Consider the following 19046-nt stretch of genomic DNA (forward strand, 5'->3'; position numbering starts at 1 on the left):
GGTAAATCACGCTGCCGTGCCGTCGCTGTCTGCAGGATCGGATATCAGCAGCTATGTTAGTTTTTCTACATTTTCTCTGAAGTTTCTTCCAACTCGGAAAGCTTGCCCGTACATTCAAAAAATTATATAAACCCATAAAGATGTTATGAATCGAGATTTGCGATTGTTCGAGTAACAACATAAAAATTGCTTCTGAAATCTGAATAAATATTTAATGAAACTTTCTGTTATATAAAGAAATAATTAATAATTGTAATAGCTAAGAACTATTGATTATTCTGATCGATTTTATATTTATTTTGATGTAAAGTAATTACACGCGTAATACAATGTTTAACACGTAATGCGATATTTTTTTAAGTTTTATGCATTAAAAGCTTTTCGTTCTGATATAATAAAGAAGCGTACCTAGCAGCAATAAAGGCCTTTAAGGAAACATTTCTGCAAACTGTTTCCTATTTAGAACATCAACGTAAATTAATTCTGTCGCCTCGTTAAGTCTGAAATGAAATTGACTTATCGCGAATTCGAATTTTCCAGGAGGACAAGGATCTGGTGCACGAGTTTGTGCAAAATGACGGACTTGCCTGCCTGATCAAAGTCAGCAGCGAAGCCGACCAGAATTACCAAAATTACATTTTACGAGGTGAGTACTTTATTCATTTATTATAAAATTGAAGGGTAACTGCATGCGTCCTTTTTTAATGCTCATCTCCAATTCAATAAAGTCTAGACGTACCTTTTCTCGTTTAAACCGTTCTCTTATTATTATCGATAAAAACTTTCATCTTCTTCAAACAAATTGAGATTTTCCTACACGCGTAAGAACAAAATGATATTTTCAAGTGGTTTGGTTATAAAAATTATTTTTATTTTTAGGACTAAAAATATTATATATTAAACATATATTAAGTACTATATATATATATATATATATATATATATATATATATTTAGTTCTGTGACAGAAATAATTTATATTATTTTTTATTTAATGTTTTTAATTAAAAACTTCTAGTTATTACTAATTATTCGTTGGTTATTCTGATAGTTTCCAATGAAAATTAGATGATGATTATAGTATACTTATAGTCTTTCTATAATTAATCAAGATATATTGCCAATTATATGAGTCCCAATTATAATACAATAACGAAGTATGTCATCGATATATATTGTAAAGACTAAAAAAAACTTTTATCTCGATGCTTTTAAATTCATGTGCAGATACCTTATTTTTTAATCACGATCTCTATAAAAATGTCCAATTAATTTTTATAACTTGTAAATAGCTATTGTTGTGGCGTACCGCCAACAATTCAATAACAATACCAGGAGATGATTATTCTACAACTTCCGCAATAACAGTAGCAGTCGGTGCATCCAATTAGACGGCGGGAAAGTCCTATCGTAAACGGATCCGCAAATTGAGTTAAGAGAACGATATGACCTTGCCGGGGTAACATGCGTACCGAGATTTCATGGTAGACGTAGACGCTCTCTACGCGCGCGTGCTCCCGCTTTGCCGCAAGTAACGATAAGATAATACCGGCGTAATGTAGCTAACGTTTAACGAGCGAGGCATCAACGTCCCTAGTCTTTGTCTTTCTAAGAAGGACGTGGCGACGATGATATTGCCATCTAAAAGTACGGCGAGCGAGAGAAGGTGACACCAGGTGTTAACGCGCCGCATTTACGAAAGCGTCAACACGTGGGAGCCACGGTGGCTCGCAGCTACTCGTCAAACCCGCGATGCGTCGCGAATTATGAATGGCGCTCTTTGATCGTGCCTTTCGAGTGCGATATCTCGGATCCGCGTTCAAGTACTTTGTAAACCGCCGGCTTATACGCGAATGAGCACGCTAATTTCATGTTGTAATCTTGTAATGCATTCGTCGCATCCGTCTCTGGTATTAGAGGGAAGACTGAAGCGAATCGAGAAACCCATAATAAACCAGTAAAAGATACGAGAAGCAAAGATTTTGATATTGCAAACGCAATTTTGAGAAGTATAATATATTTTAAGAGATAATAAGAATAATTGAATTTATTTTATTTAAATTTAAATATAATTTAACAATTTTTCTTGACTATTGTTTATTATCTGATATCTATTTGAAGCAACTTATGATTAAATTCTTATGCAATTTTTCTGTTTTTATTACAGAAGTTGGTACCATGCGCGTATATTACATTTTGCAGTCTATTTAAAGTAACTTACAATGCCCCCGACTGCAACATAATTATATCAGATATTTTAATTATGCGCGACGCAATTTATATGTGTCTAGGTTCTAATTAGATTTCGCATCCTAACTTTATGGCCTATCTAACGATAACGGCTCGATTAACGTTTATTATAGTGGAACGGGCCGAAATTGCTTTATGATCATTGTCATTGCCAGCCTGTGTTGCTGATACGAAGCTCACGATCGCGCGAATGCCAGAATTTTGATAATATTCTATTGGAGAATCAGTATACGTAAACAGTCACATTTTTATCGAGATAAAAGCCTCGTTAACTTGATTGCACTATCCAGCTCCAAATTTGCATAGGTTAAATATTAATTATAGGGGAGACCGGGGCCCGTTGGCACCGTTTTTACAATTTCGGCATTTGTGTTTTTATACAACTAATTATCATGATTAAACAGTACTAATATGATAGAGAGAACCTTTCTTTACATTTTCATGCTAGGAACACTCCTGTATACCGTATAGTTTCTTTGTAATAAATGAAATATGAACATGCTGCATTGTGGCCAATTTTCCCCGATAGTAGGGTAAGTTGGCTATGCGACAAAAGTCCACGTTAAATTAATGAATACGTAATAGAAACACAAAACGGGTAACACATACGTACTTCTTGATAAAGATTGTATTTTTTAAAGTTATTTTGTAATGATCGAATATCAAAACGTTGTTGCAGAAAAATAATTGTGAACTATTTTAGATGTAACGCTTTCTTCATCATAAAAATATTAATATAAATATCTATTTAGCTTCTATATCAGCATTGTAGATAGTAAATCACGTGATCAAACAGGTCTCACGCGCACGGCAACGACAAGTCAAGCTAAGCGTGTCTTGATATGAGCCAACATACCCCATCCCTACATACGTTTTATTTCAGTCGTTTTATTACAAAAAATTACTATTGTTAGTCAAAATAACATGTCGTATAGTAACAGAAACTTTTCTTTTAACTAATGATACGTCACTTTGATTTACTTCTCAAGTTGAAGAATATTAATACGATGTTTTGAAACGCTCGAAAATTTACTTGTCACCTCTTGAATCAGATTTTTCTCTTTTTCTATTGTAATACTTGTCTGATTAAAATAAAACTTTGTGAAAAGTACCTATGTCATATAAGAAATATTTTGTGATAACTTTTCCATTGTTTTTTTCGCTATAAATACATAAACGGAACGCATTGCCAACTTGCCTTTTGTGCCAACGAGCCCCGGTCTTCTCTAACACATACACGCGAATGGGAATCAAAAATTGCTGATTTTCTATCAATATTATTTCTTACATTTTGTGTACATACAACATGATTCTCGCGAAAATTAAACATCGTTAGCATTCTCGCAAACAAAGTCGATTTCCGAGTTGGATTTGGAATAGTTCGTTGCGATGGTAACATATATTTCATTTGATAAACATTCACTAATTGGCTTTGAGACTTACAATTAGTGTAACATCAATTATTTTGTTTGCACGTATCGTATAAATGATTTGGATTTTCATGCGCATTTTCAAGTCGCATGTAAACTCACGTGTAATTATTACTCGACAAAGTATAGCATGGGAGATTCCGATTTTTTTCTCATTGTTTATAATTAATTTCAGTTGAAGCGGTTTTTACCTGCAGTACATGAATGCTCGCAGCAGCTTTCTTCTATATTTTTCGTGCATTTTACACGCCAAGCGTGCCGTAATTTGTTTAGGGCAGGGCGGGTGGAGGGCTTTTCGTCGGGATATGCGTGTTTCAAGCGATAAGCGTGTGAGCGCAAGCATATTTTTGACCATAATATTATGTCGTATAAAATTTGAGTAAACCTGCCGCGATTGGCGGAATTCAATCGCGCCTGCCTGCGTTCGTAGCCCGAGGACGAACCGGAAATCCGTTTCGTAAACAACGGGACATGGTAAAAAAAATAGGTAACATCGTTTTGGATCGAGCCGAGATTGATGGGTATCGCATCGGTTTGCGCAACGACGGTTGTATTTCTCGTTGCGTATCTGCATCGGCAGAGGTCATCATTCCGACGTTTCCGCTTATATTTTTACGTTCCGGTAAAAATAGCGAGAAATGCCACGGTGCGAATTAAGAGGCAAGATTAATGGTTATATATCAACAGGGAGATTTAAAAATCTAGGCAAAAAATATCGATTAATGCGGAAAATATTTAATGTAATTGGAGTATTGGCAACGATATCTTAAAAGGCAGCTGTTCGTATAAAAATACGTTTCTCCCTCTGCTAATCTCCTAGGGAGTGCACGTTTAAACGGCATTAAAAAAAATATTTAATTTTTTACTTCTCTTTTTGCGATGTTTCAAGAATCTCTTGGGTCTTTATGTTTTTTGAGTGTGGCCATAAAATCCATCAGAGAGGTACATTTACGCGGACAACGGTTAAAGGCTCGTCTCTTTTTATGCCCGATTGTCTGGAACAATTTCGCCCTTCGTGTTTTAATCTCGCAACTCGTTTGCATTTATGCAGCACTCGGCCAGGTGATGCTGTACGTCGACGGCATGAACGGGGTGATGGAACATGGGCAGACGGTGGAATGGTTGTATACGTTAATTGCTAGTCGTTTTCGGCTGGTGGTGAAGACGGCGTTGAAACTACTGCTCGTGTTTGTGGAATACGTGGAAACAAACAGCCTGCTGTTGGTCAGGGCTGTGAGGGCGGTCGATCAGGCCAGGGGCGTGGTACCGTGGATTAACGTGATGAAACTCCTGAAGGATTATGACGCCGCTGACACGGAGTTGCTTATATACGCAACGACTTTGATCAACAAGTGTTTGAATGGTATTCCCGATCAAGACACGTACTACGATCAAGTGGACTGCCTCGAGGAACAGGGTATGGAGGGCGTTATTCAGAGGTACATGTCGAAACAGGGCACGGATCTTGACCTGCTCAGACAGTTTCAAATCTACGAAGCGGTGTTGCATCACGAAGACGGCGACAGGGGTTCGCCTATACGTCAATTGGATGACAATATAAGGTAGGTGATATCATAATTTGCCATCGAACGTATAATATTATGTAATAAGACCAAATAAGTATTTTTTACTTTGCCAGTAAATAAGTAACACAGTAAAGATTTTTTATTCGATATAATTGGATATCTTTTTATAATCGACAATATCATTGATGTAATAATATTCCTTCTTTTTCATCCGTATTTAAATTAATTAATATATAATTTTCTGAAATGTTGTGTGATCTATAGAAGAAAAAGGAAAGATCTTGCAATTAGATGCATATATTTTTACAAACATTCTATTTCATTTGATCAAAATGTTTCTGATTCGATATTTCTGATTCACTGCGTAGGAAAACTTTACGAAATCGGAAGTCTCTGGTGGATTCTCACGAACGGCGAAAGTCTCGGAGGCATTCAACGGGTAACTCGCCTCTATCAATGTCTTTGAATGCACGGCTGAGTCCACGGCTAAATCATTCTCTGGGTGTGAGCGCGTTGAATAACACCTTAAATTCGAACCTGCCAGATGATGACGACGAATCAAGTAGTTCTCAAAGTTCCCAGAGCCATCTGGGTGAAGTCCAGCTCAACGGCAGTTATAAAGAAAATAAAGGTAATTATCTATTTTTCTTTATTACCCCTAAAATTTTTATCTTGCAAATTTATAAGTTTCTCCTAAATTTGTTAGCAATTTTATTGCATTATTGATGAACTTTAAAGCCTATAGGCTAAGATTTTCGTGTTGTAAAAATCACGGACTGAGATCGTATGATTTTTTCTTTGTACATTTTATTGAAAATACAATACATGATTAGCATAAATGCTTTATCAAATCTTTAAAAATGTCATATATATACTGAATATGACATGATAGATTGATTACGTTGTTATAAAGTACATATCTAATCCGTCAGTGTTCTTTTTGAATCTCAATCAATTAAATTTGTTTATATTAACAAAAAAATTTTTTTAATGAGTTTTATACGCGATAATTAATAGAAGCAAAATTTAACTTACTGAAGAAAATATGGTTTTACATGTTTTAGTGGATGTTGGTGTTACACCAGCGCTAAGACGGCGAAGAGAACGCGCGGAGAGACAGAGGAGTTTTATTAGAGAGCAACAAGAGGCTACTGCAAACATGAGAGCTTCGCTTGGTCACACCGATGATCAGGAAAGTGAGTACTTATACGGATCATTTAAAATATTTTTTATTATTTACAAACATAATTTATTTTATTTTTAATTAAATCTCCGATTATCAAAAATAATATGACTTACATTCTCAACAAGATAAATAAAAGGATTCACTTTTGTGCACCGTCAACAGCGCTTGGCTCGTATTTATACCGTTCCACACTCTCTAAGATAAATCTTGTTATCATATAATTTTACACTTGATATATCTATTTACAAATAAATAAGCTAAAAATATGTTATACTAAATGTGTGTGCCGTTAAATATTTTTTGAAATAGACGGACTTAATAGATCATTTGCTTCCTTACTATTCGCATTTCTTTTTAAAACGACGTGCATTGAGAAGAAATTCTATCGTTACAATAAATACTTTTAACTTTCTGCTATTAAAGGTCAGTTCGCAACAAACAGTCTGCGATATACGAACGGTACCTCTTATGAGAGGAACGCTGATTCTCCTTCGAACAAGTTGTCCAGAACGAATAGCAGAAAAGACTTGACGCCCTTGATGAATGCCGCGAACAAGCTCGACTCGGAGGAGAAGAAGCCATGGTACGGCAAAAGTCCCAACGAAGGTGTCGAGTACAACGAGAGTAATCACACCGACGAAGACGAAGATCGTCGAGTGGTTCTACAGCTTAAGAGGGAAGGAACCGTCAAAGATCTCACTCAGAAGTTGGCAGCACAGAATCTTATACCTAGCAGTCCCGTGGAAGAGAAAGTTTCCAGGTAATTTCGGGAAAGACGCAGCTTTTATTTAAAATGCATGCTGCTCGATTGATTTATCCTCTGCATCTCGCTTCTATATTCGCTTCTGTATTTACGAAACTTTAGAATGCAAACTTTTTATTAACCGACATTATAAGAAGATATAAAAAAATCTCGAAATTAATCAAATTTTAAAAAATTATTAATAAGAGAATAAGAACGAAATTAATATAAAAGATAAAACACGTATAAACAAGTATAAGTGTTTTTTTATTAATATATAAATTACCTTCATCGTTATTTGTGTATATCATTTCAAACAATTGTTAGCACACTCAGTTATTAACAATTTAATTGTCTGTATTTTACTAAAAAACTTTCTTTATATTAAACGTGAAATATAAATTATATAAATATAAATGTGTTTGAACACAAAAATTGGTTCAAATTTTATGACAAGTTAAAGTGAAAAATAACATATTAGGATAGCGTGCGATATTGACAATAGCAATGATACTCGAAGGCTGAAGAAGTAGAAACTTTGTACTTTATTGTTAGTGGGAAATTCTACCGAGTTAATTTTATACGGAATATTGCGAGAATAGAGCGTTTAATATAGTTACTTCTTTGTTGGATACGAAACTTTTAACAAATTGATAAATAACTTTACGCTTTGACTTTTGTCATAAAACAGCTTTAAAAGTACCTTAAAATGAATAATTGTTGAATCATATTACTGCAAGGTGCATAGTGCGTACTACTTTACATATTATAATGTGACATTAATAATTAAATTTATTAGAGGCAAAATAAATTGGAATATTTTTGAAAAAATTGAATTATATAGCAATATCTACACTACACACACACACACACACACACACACACACACACACACACACACACACACACACACACACACACACACACATTTAACTTCAATAATTTCACTGTGATAATTTGCTTAAATAATTTCCATTTTTGGATATTACAAATACATAAAAGTTTATAATGTTAAAATTGTCAGAATTCAATATAGAGATTGTTTTCGTGTTTAACATAAAAATTTAAAGCCACGATAATATTATATTGGTTTTAATTTGTATATATAACATGTAATTAATGTAATTAAAGTAATTTAGTAACTCAACAATACAACAATTAAATCGGTAAATGGATCAATGTTATTCGATTTTAATAGCTCATCTAAATGTATCTTTCTTTTTCTATTTTATGTTGTAATATATACTGTCAACGTTGAGCGTTGATTGCATAAAATAATAATATTAACAATTACAATAATATTAGCATATGTATAATTTTAGCAATTTTTACGCATGTCTTTAGGATAGGAGATATGAGCGGATTAATCTCAAAGGCAAAGGAAGGTTTAGCGAAGTCAAAGTCAAAGGCGGACGTACTGAAGTCGCCAACCGGCGATAATCTGCCCAAATTGCAAGAAACGAAAAAGTCTGAGAACGAGCTGCACTGGGAGGAACTGGTAAAGAAACTGAAGAGACCATTGGCGCTTTGCGACTTGGATTTCACCGATCTGAATTCCGAGGATGAGATCGACGTGTTGGGATCAGCTAACGTGACGAATGGTGTGCCACCACCGCCACCGCCGATGGCACCACCGATGGCACCGTCAAATGGAGACGCTTTGGCACCTCCACCACCGCCGCTGGGGGCGAGATTGCCACCGCCTCTTCCTCAGGGTCCGCCGCTGCCGTTCGGTGTCAGCTTGAAGATGTCGAGGCCGCTACCGCTAGCTAACGAGACCAGCAACGCTCCGAAGAGCCCGCCGTCGTTGCTCGCGAAGAAAAGCAAGAAGACGGTGAAACTGTTCTGGAAGGAGGTACGAGACGATCCCAACATTCTTGCGCGACTCGACAAACACAAGATGATCTGGGACGAACTGATGCCCGTGGCTGTTGACACTCAGAAGCTCGAGCACCTTTTCGAGAGTCGCGCTAAGGATCTCATCACCAAGGTGAGTGGTCTTCACACGTACGACTACTTTTACGCAGATCGTGTCGTTTTCGTTATACGAGTGCAACGAACCGCGAATTTCACCGTTTCGGGCGGATGGTTGGCTGGAAGGAAACGGCATAAAGAGCGATGCTCGTTTAAACGAGATCTAGCCTCGACTGCTTCTCGCAATGTATACCTACATTTTGCAGTTTTCTGTAATACGATATTCTCCAAAATTTTTAACGAGATGAAATTAGAAGCCATATTTCGCTACGTTATGCGTTTATTTTTACTATGTTCTCTTTATACAAGCTTTACTGATCGCGTCTAGATAATAATGGCGTTTCCACCTAGACTAGTTTGAAAAGAAATTCTCAAAGAGAAAGACTGATGACATTTAATGACATATTAGGAAATTATTATTTGTAGTTTTCAATCCACTTTTTATTTAGCTTTGTATTAATTTGTTTGTATAGTACTAGTCATTTTGTGAATCGTTAATTCTGTACAAAAAGCAAATATTCGATTTTGATTTATGCAAGATTGTTACAAGACCTTTTTACGGAACTAAAATTCCAATATGCACAAAGCATATACCTCGTCTAATCTTGTGTACATAAACGCTGCTGTTAATCCAGTAGGTTGGGGTTGCTACACGTTTAAAGGGGATAACATCTTTCTATCGCGTCTTTTTGACGCTTATAGGTTTAATAGTGTTCAAAATAAGAAGAAATTACCGTTTATTTATGATTAATAATGTGAAATTGTAAATTGATATAGTTATGTAATAACAAAATTTAATTTATTTTTATTTTTTTGTATTGGTCGTATCGATGTAAAAAGACTAGTTCCATAACTTTCCAATTACAATTATTTTTTAGGAAAATAAAATTTTATATTACTTTTAATATTATAATCAACGATAAATATTATTTTATTTTTACAATATTAGAGGTAAAGCTTAATTTTCTTATATTCTAACTTATATTCTAATATGTTAATATTAATTTTTATAAATCTGTGGCCGAACTAATAAAATACCGCTATTTATTTGATCAGTTCTGGATCATAGTCGTTTCGACATACGATTTAGTAATGATTTCTCCATGACGGATAATGGATAAAACTTGATAGTATTAATAAACAATTTTTTTATTATTATTTCTTTTATATAAATGTTTTTATGAATTGATCTTATTTTAAATTACATTTTTTGTTGTGTTCAAGCAGCATTAAACAATATTTTTTGTCTTAAATTTAAAAAAATATAAATTTTTGAAATAGGTGTTATTTTAAAGATAGTAATTCAAGTATTCCTTTTTCACTGAAACTCTATGGATCTCAAGCTTATAATTATATTAATCAGATTACCAAAGATTTGGATCTTAAACTTATTACGTTAATCAAATAAGTGCTACAGATATCAAAGAAAATAGCGCTTGAGATGTACATACATGAATATATAATACACTAGCTTTCATCTATCCTATCATAGTATTGTTAATATAAATTATGCTCTACATATTTTAATTATACACACAGCAGTTGTTGAAGTTTTATTTTTATTCTATTATTTCTATAAAAGTAATCGCAATCATATGTGGGCTTTAAAAAAAGACGACGAGATTATCTTAGCTTATTCACTCACGATTTATTTTGTATACTTTTCAACTGTAAGAAATTAAAGAAGGAAATTAATTGGAACGAATATTTTAAAAATGTGAACAACTTTTGGAACGTTATAAACTGTAATAACATTTACATATAAAGTAATATATAAACATAAAGTAATAATATCGATTTTCGCAAGATTTCTCTGTTTTCTTTTGTGATTAAATTTATATAATTATTAAAATGAGCAATTTAATTTTGTTATACAATATATTTTTAATTTATGGCTTTATTTCAACTACTTTTGAATACATTGGATTTTATTAAAACTAAGTGTATTCAATCATTTTATAGCAATTTTGAGAGAAGCGATAAAATATCTATATGTGATAGAAGAATTAATATACGTTATTATATACATAATTTACAAAATGATTTTACACATACACATACGCGCGCGTGCGCGTTAGAAACTAACAAAAATTTCTCACTGGCATTGTGCTGAAGCATTGCAATCGAGTAGAGAATATCGTCGTTAATTACCGCAGTAATTACACGGCGCGGGTATATTGGTTTCCTTTCACCTGTATTTCGCGTCTGTGTACAACTAAATCGCAGCAAGAGGTATGGCAGAGAGACTGCGACTGGGTTGCGCGTATTTTTCAAGCCTTACTGAAAGCTGCCGCATTATTTCTCCGTTCCGGTTGTTTCCGACACCGGCTTTTTCTCGCTCTTTGAACCCGCTTAGCACACCGATAATTACAGTCGACCTACGCTCATAAAAAGCAATGAAAAAGTGGCCGCGTGCCAAGAAAATCGCGAATCCGTTGGCGACAAAACAAAAATGTAAACGGAACAAGAGGTATAAAAGGAAAACTCGTTTTTGACACAAATAGTGACGTTGTGAAATTGTGACAGTTGCTTTTGCACTTGTTCCATAAGGTCGTAAATAAGGATGAATACCACATGTTCAGAACTAATAAAAAGAAAAGTCGGAAAAATCGGTGCACAAAGTGCGCCAAAAAGATAATAATCATTGTAAAAAGTGACAAGATATCAACTTAAGAAATTACAATGTAATATTAAAAATTTTGTTGAACTTGTTATGATTTAATCTTATGAATTAATTACTATTGCTTTTTCGTCATTTATTTATTTTTACTCTTGCTTTAAAATTAAATCGATGTTTTGATTTAATTCTTGGCCTTTTCTTAGAGAAACGAAAATAAGTGATGTTATAAGTGTTGACTTTTTTTTGTTATTAAGTCATTCTACAATTCTTATTTCATACATAACTTATAGATAAATTTTATTCTTAATATGACTTTATGCCTTTTCAATATTATTTTTAAAATATGAACAGCAAGTTTTAAAGAATATTTCAAATTTTCATTTTTCTTTCTGCATAAAAACGATGCCACAATGTTGCTTGTACCAGCGTCTATGAATGCACAGATATATTAATTTCTTATTATATTACATATTTTCGAAAATATATTTATATCAACCCTACATTTTTTTTCATAAAGAAAAATGTGAAATAAGAAACTTATAAGCAAACTTTGATTCGTATTGATTTTCACTCAAGCTTTGTGCTCCGCCACGAATGTATGTAATTATCGAATAAGCGCTGTACAATAACGTCGGCTAATTTAATATTGTGGCTAACCGTATCGCGTGAGGATAACGGTTATGATAACGATCATGAATAGCGATTACGACGACGCGACGGATAATAGTAGGGGTGGTGGTAGTGATGATGGTTTATTGCAATACGACTAATTTTCTTCTTATATTCTTGGCAATGTTGTTGGTGCTCGCACGAAAAAAAAAAATGAACGAAATGGCATGCTGGAATTTTACAGGAGGTGAGTCTTAATTCCTTAACTTTCGGCGTGGTTTTGTTGTTCGTTAATATAAATGCATGTTCGGAACGATGCATTTTCTCACTAGTGCTGGTGCGATCAATCTCATGCTGACAATGCACAATTAATAGATATTACTTTGCAGAAGATATTTCTTTTTTTAAAAGACCGCTACATTGTAAATCGTTATAAATCTTATTTGTGTTTGTTATTTTCTACCGTAATTGGTCAATTTGTTGGGGATTATTAGTAAAGAATGTTGGTTCTAACGTTGTAACAATAGTGTAATTGTATTGATAATTACAATCTTTGCTATCGTTTTACTATTACCTATATCGACTTTTAGTAAGACATATAAAGCATTTTGTTGACTTGCAAGTTTTATGTTGTTTGCTCCGTTTCAAAAACCAAATGCACAAAAGATTTTCATCCTGTATCTTCCAATTCTTACGTGATTTTTATAAAACTGATTTATAATTTAAAAAGTTAAGTATTCATATATATATTAAAGTAACACGTTCTCAGTCTAACATCTATCTCGTTCAATATAAATTTATGTTCTAAAAATTATTTTATAAAACATTTTATTTTCTGGCATACTTTTATTTGAGATATTATTTCAAATTCTTTCCTATATATGGATAAATTACTTATAGACACAATTCGTACTTGTGTATTATTTTTTCGAATAAAGTTATTGTAAGAAAGCTACGTGTGCAAATACTTTTTCGATTCACTGCATATGTCTCCAAAAGAATGGCTACATTTATTCCATTCTAGTGGCGTTTTCAATATATCCTACTACCTATTATACTACTAGGTTTTCACGAAATTGTGTGATATAGTCGAATGTTTTGTAACTTTTGGTGTGTTTTGTAACTTTTGGTGTGTTTTTATAGCGGAGTATTTGTTGTACGGTAAAAATCACTAATCGTACCGCAATAACTTCAAGTGCTACGAAGTAATAACGATGAGAGTGTCGAGGTTGTATATCGCGCGCAAATGTTTCGATATAACTGAAAATTTTTCGTTTGTTGTTGGCAAACAGAAGCAGCAGGAGATGAACAAGAACAAGGAGATTATCGTGCTGAATCATAAAAGATCGAACGCTATCAACATTGGTATGACGAAACTGCCGCCTCCGAGATCCATCAAAACTGCGATTTTAAAAATGGATGCTACCATTATGAACAGAGAGGGTATCGAGGTGAGAATATAGCATATTTTTTCATTTTTTTATCTCTTTGTATTTTTATTTTCCAATAAAGTTTATGAAAATACCCAAAAATAAAAAATTAAAAAATATTTCTTATATTTTTGTACGCAATATAGATTCTTGGAAAAAATGCGTGCATATACAGTGTGTTTCGATACTTTTGATATAATTTCATTTTTTAATAAAATGGAAATAAAAATTTATTGCAATAATTAATTATCATTGTTTCTTACTATTTGTTTATTTGAAAAATTTTCTACTAAACGTATATTTTAAATCGATTTTTTAACTTTTATTTGTATGAATCATATCGATTCCGCTTTAATTTACTGATGGTTGATAAAAATTTTCTAAATTTCTGTTGACTGTCAATCCTGAGGTTTATATATTTGAAAAGCCCTCACATATTCTAGTTTCCAAGTTTATTCTAATTTCTCTAATTTTGAATTGACTTCTTTTCTTCGTTCGTTTCCCTCCTTGTCCCGAAATCATCCCAACAGAAACTTCTGACGATGCTACCTACTAAAGAAGAAAAGTCCAGGATACAAGAGGCGCAGGCCGCCAATCCTGACCTTCCTTTAGGATCGGCCGAACAGTTCCTTCTGACTTTGACCTCCATCTCAGAACTGCCAGCAAGGCTGAAGCTGTGGGCATTTAAACTAGACTTCGAAAACTCTGAAAAAGTAAGTCTTAATATTACATTTTATGTATATCTTAATTTTGAATTAATTTTTCTATATCCTAATTTTGAATCGATTTTGTACATAAATTATTTTCGATAACAGAATTTAATACTCCACTGTCGATAATTTCATAATCAAGCATCTTTTAAATGAAATAATATGTTATTATTTATTGATTATTTGATCAAGAAAAATTATACATTTGTTCGAATTTCAATTAACAATAATACGGTAAGAATTATCAACTTATCAATAGAAGTAACATTTATAACTTCAACTCTTTTTAAAGTTGAGTAGAATTATAGACTATAAGTTCTTTTTTTTTACTTAATCCCTTTCCAAATAAAACTTAATTTATTAAAAGAAACACACTTGCGCGAATAATATCCTAGACGTATAACTGAATTGTACATATATTTTGATTTGAAGTAAATGTCGTCTCGCGAGTTGGATACTACTAATATATAATAATATTAAATTGGCTCCTTATATATATATATATATATATATATATATATATATTTCTTTTCTGTTTCGTTCTTTTTGACTTCGCGCGCGAATTTTATTGCGAGTATCAAGTCGACGAAAAGGAATGTTAGCAATGTAAGAGAGGAAGTCAGCAGGTAGAAGAGCGTTCTCGGCGCATTTCTTCGACGACAAAATGGCAAATTCCGATATTGTCCCCGAACTAAGAGAGGTCACCCGACGACCTAAGTTCCTTGGCATCGCTCGACTATAGCTGAAGCGCGAAATAGTTCGCGCCGGGAAATCCGAATCTTTTTATATCCACTTGTATGATCGGAATGTGAGATACACCATTTTTCAATCAAATCAATTAATTCAGAAATGCATACAAAAATTGATAAAAAGTTAAAAGAAAGAAGAATTTTTGGATCAGAATTATTACAGCAATAAATTATGAAAATGGCAAACGTTGAATTTAAAATTGAAATAATCAAACTATGCTTTCGCTATTTCACTTTTATGCTTACACTGATCGTGAGAGAAAAATCCAGGTTGTTCGAAAATTAACAAACGGACAATCCGACACTTTCTTAAAAAGTCGATCAATTATCAATGACATCCGACTATCTTGATTGGACATTATTCTAATCTTGATCGGTTTTTCATAATTCTGATTAAAAATATCGGATTATCCATTTATTAATTTTTGAACAACCTGGATTTTTTTCTCAGTGTATGAATTATATGGATTAAATACATTATAGATTATTATTTTTTTCCATGAAACATAGCTGTTGCAAAAATAAAAATAATTTTCTTTTTTTTTCGTTTCTGGTTAAAATGCAATAATAATTAATCCACGAGATAACGACCTCTTCAAACCGCAATGCAACAATGAGACGCGTGGTTATGAAAATCGATACAATTATACGAGAAATCGCGAGATGAGGAAATATATAAATGCGGGGCGGTTTTTGTGACTTCCAGGAAATCGCGGATCCTTTGATGGATTTGAAACAGGGTATGGAGACCTTGCGAATGAATAAAACGTTCCGTGGGATTCTGAGCACGCTTCTTTCGATCGGGATATTCCTCAACGGAAATGAGGTGGGTATTGAATGCCAGCCAAATGATATCCACTTAATCCGCCTGTCTCGCAATACGGCGAGAGATCGTATAATAGCGGTCCGAAATTTGACGATATCGATAATTTAGTTCTAACTGCTGGTTGAACAGGATGCTTTTCATGCCACTTGGCTGGCTGCCGACACACTTTTCCGAAAACAATCTCCGGTTTAATACGGAGTTTCGCTGCAATCACGGCCCGCTATTTATCCTCGGAACAGCGCCGGAATTTTCGAAAGTTTTGACGGAATATCTACTATATTTAAAAAGTTTGAATGTATTTTTTTTCCGGCAGCTAGACTTGCATCAAATTAATTTCCAAGCGACGCAGTTATTTCATAGAAATTTCTATTGTAATATATAATATATGTTTATATATAATGTAAATACATAAATAAATCTAAATATTTACAAACGTCAAAATGAGACGCGCGATTTTCACGACGGATGCGTATATTGTCACGATGTGAAGGTTTCATCCTTTTTCAGGTGAAGGGCTTTCAACTGGAATACCTCGTTAAAGTACCTGAAGTGAAGGATACGGTTCACAAGCACTCGCTGCTTCATCATCTTTGTCACATGGTGATGGAGAAGTTTCCGGATTCTACAGACCTCTATTCCGAGGTGAGAGTCAGTTAATACGATCAAAAGTCGAGAAAACTTTACTCTTCGTCATGATATCGTGGTAGTACTATTGTGTATTTGTGAAATTGAAACTAAATTTATTTGCTTGTGTCTCCATAACTTTTTCATTGGAATTTTATTCTTTCCCATCGCCTACGTCACATCAGTAATTTGAAATCTATGTAAACTGTAGACTATGTAGACTGTAGTAAATTATTTTTAGAATTCTTTTACTATTGATTCTGATTTATTTTATCAATGCAGACAATGATAGCTTCGATTGTACTGGATGTGTGCAAGAAAGTTGCTTTTGTATCTCTCTCAGATAAATTATTAAACTCCTCGTACATTTTCTTTAAGACAATTGGTATAGCTTCCTCGGCACCACCAACGCGGTTTTGCTTTCAGATTGGCGCGGTAACGAGAGCCTCGAAAATCGATTTCGACGAGCTGGCGGCGAACATCGCGAAACTCGAGAACGAGTGCAAAGCGTCTTGGGACCATCTCAAGCTCATTGCGAAGCACGATGGTTCTACGATGATGAAGGTCAAGTGAGTATAATTCCCGTTGAGTTTCTCAGCCCCCGAACCACAATTTCTGAGATTCTCTCTCTCTCTCTCTCTCTCTCTCTCTCTCTCTCTCTCTCTCTCTCTCTCTCTCTCTCTCTCTCATTCTGCCCCTTTCTGCGAGTCTTCCTGAGTGTTCGCGTTTAAGAAGTCCCGGTGGCTTCGATAAATTCGGGATAGAGTTTTTTTTCCGGTGAAACTGGCTGCCGTCCAAGTGGAGCTTCCATTAATTACCGAATGGACATTTTCTCCTCCCTCGAGTCTTTCTCTTTCCATCCGTTCTTTCTGTCGACAATCATTCTCACTGCACCTTGCACATTCTGCCATAGATATACCTTTTTATTTTTTGTATCATTTTCAATTATATAATTTTTATCTTTTAAACACACATATACACACACACATTTCTAGTTTATATTTTATTTTATAATTGAGGGAATTTATTAGAATTATTAAAAGTTTCACATGTTCCACAATTACTCGCTGAAATATATTCTTTTGAAAAATACATCGTTCTGTTTTTATATCGCAGAATGTCTGATTTCCTTGCCGATTGCGCCGAAAGGATAATCGTCTTAGACATCGTGCACAGACGTATCATAAACCGTTTCCGCAAATTCATTCTGTGGCTCGGTATACCGTTGCATAGGGTACAAGACACAAAGCCAAACGAGTTTTGTAGGATTGTGTCCGAATTTGCTCTGGAGTACAGGACCACCAGGGAACGAGTGATACAGCAGCTCGAGAAGAAAGCCAATCATCGAGAACGCAATAAGACCAGAGGAAAGATGATAACAGAGGTAAACTATTTTCGTTTTGTATCTTTCGTTGAAAATATCACAACAAAATTCATGAACTATATTTATATCGGATTAGATTAGTCACCATTTATTGGTATTAACAGCAGTGTCAATATTAATTGAATTAGAATAAAGTGTCAACTAAATTTTTTCTCTTATGGTTTTTATATTTGCAATTTTGTGATATAAATAATTATTTTTTAATATTGTGTTTTTATATTCGGATAAAGCTATTTAAATTATTTTTGCTTTTATATGATATTTACTCTCATAAGATTTTGCGCGCATCTTTCGCAAGTTTACTGTAAAATCTTGATGTTGTTCTTATCACAGGTCGGCAAGTTTCGTACAAAAGAGGATCGAGCGGACGCGGAACTCAGACAACTACTTGGCAGTGACATTTCAGACGTCGAGAGTATCCATGGCACTTTACCATGGAGAAGACAGAAGAAAGACGGTAAGTTTTAATCTTTTTCCTAGATCTTGCTTCTTCCCATTTTAGCGCACTATATTTTTATATTAGTTTATTTGTTGCGTAAAAATGTTGCCTAATAAATATGCAGTAAGTAATATCTTTTATTCTATATTTTACACAATTAATAACGATCAGTAATTTAAGTTGAAAATTATTTGAAATGTATAATGTTTCATGTGTTCTTAAATATTTAGCAATCCATTATGCTCCATTACACAACATGATATAATAAACGCAATAATATAGAGACAAAATTATTTTGACTTATATATATTACAAATACAAATAATTTGGGCGATTTATATAATACATCAATTTCTTTCTTAACAAATAATTGATTTAAATAATGTGCCATTTATACGCATTACATTTTCCTGCTTCACAGATTATTTGATTTCCATAGAATAAATTGCAGAAATTTTACTTTTTTAATAAAATTTTTATATTGTTATTAAATTTTTTGCCATTAAAAATAGTTTTTCAGTTAGTTTCCCAATTTTATTGTAATGTA

At 33.6% G+C, this 19046-nt stretch overlaps 1 protein-coding gene across 5 annotated transcripts in view; it reads left to right on the forward strand.

Moving 5' to 3' along the window:
- Fhos (Formin homology 2 domain containing) overlaps positions 1 to 19046 on the forward strand; it is a 138419-nt gene that overhangs the window by 105789 nt on the left and 13584 nt on the right. For 3 of the 5 annotated variants that reach the window (XM_077402738.1, XM_077402734.1, XM_077402733.1), the window contains exons 6-18: positions 541 to 646; positions 4732 to 5242; positions 5575 to 5837; positions 6271 to 6402; positions 6816 to 7152; positions 8479 to 9124; positions 13630 to 13788; positions 14298 to 14480; positions 15933 to 16052; positions 16560 to 16694; positions 17103 to 17245; positions 17793 to 18060; positions 18394 to 18517. In XM_077402738.1, coding sequence (XP_077258864.1) covers positions 541 to 646; positions 4732 to 5242; positions 5575 to 5837; positions 6271 to 6402; positions 6816 to 7152; positions 8479 to 9124; positions 13630 to 13788; positions 14298 to 14480; positions 15933 to 16052; positions 16560 to 16694; positions 17103 to 17245; positions 17793 to 18060; positions 18394 to 18517 — 3127 coding nt within the window. Of the gene's footprint in view, positions 1 to 540; positions 647 to 4731; positions 5243 to 5574; positions 5838 to 6270; positions 6403 to 6815; positions 7153 to 8478; positions 9126 to 13627; positions 13789 to 14297; positions 14481 to 15932; positions 16053 to 16559; positions 16695 to 17102; positions 17246 to 17792; positions 18061 to 18393; positions 18518 to 19046 lie in introns of all 5 variants that reach the window. The other 2 variants (XM_077402735.1, XM_077402736.1) reach the window with 1 other exon arrangement.

The sequence above is a fragment of the Temnothorax americanus genome, unplaced genomic scaffold (genome assembly GCF_048541705.1).
Source record: "Temnothorax americanus isolate GAGA-0224 unplaced genomic scaffold, ASM4854170v1 Scaffold16, whole genome shotgun sequence".
Classification (NCBI taxonomy): domain Eukaryota; kingdom Metazoa; phylum Arthropoda; class Insecta; order Hymenoptera; family Formicidae; genus Temnothorax; species Temnothorax americanus.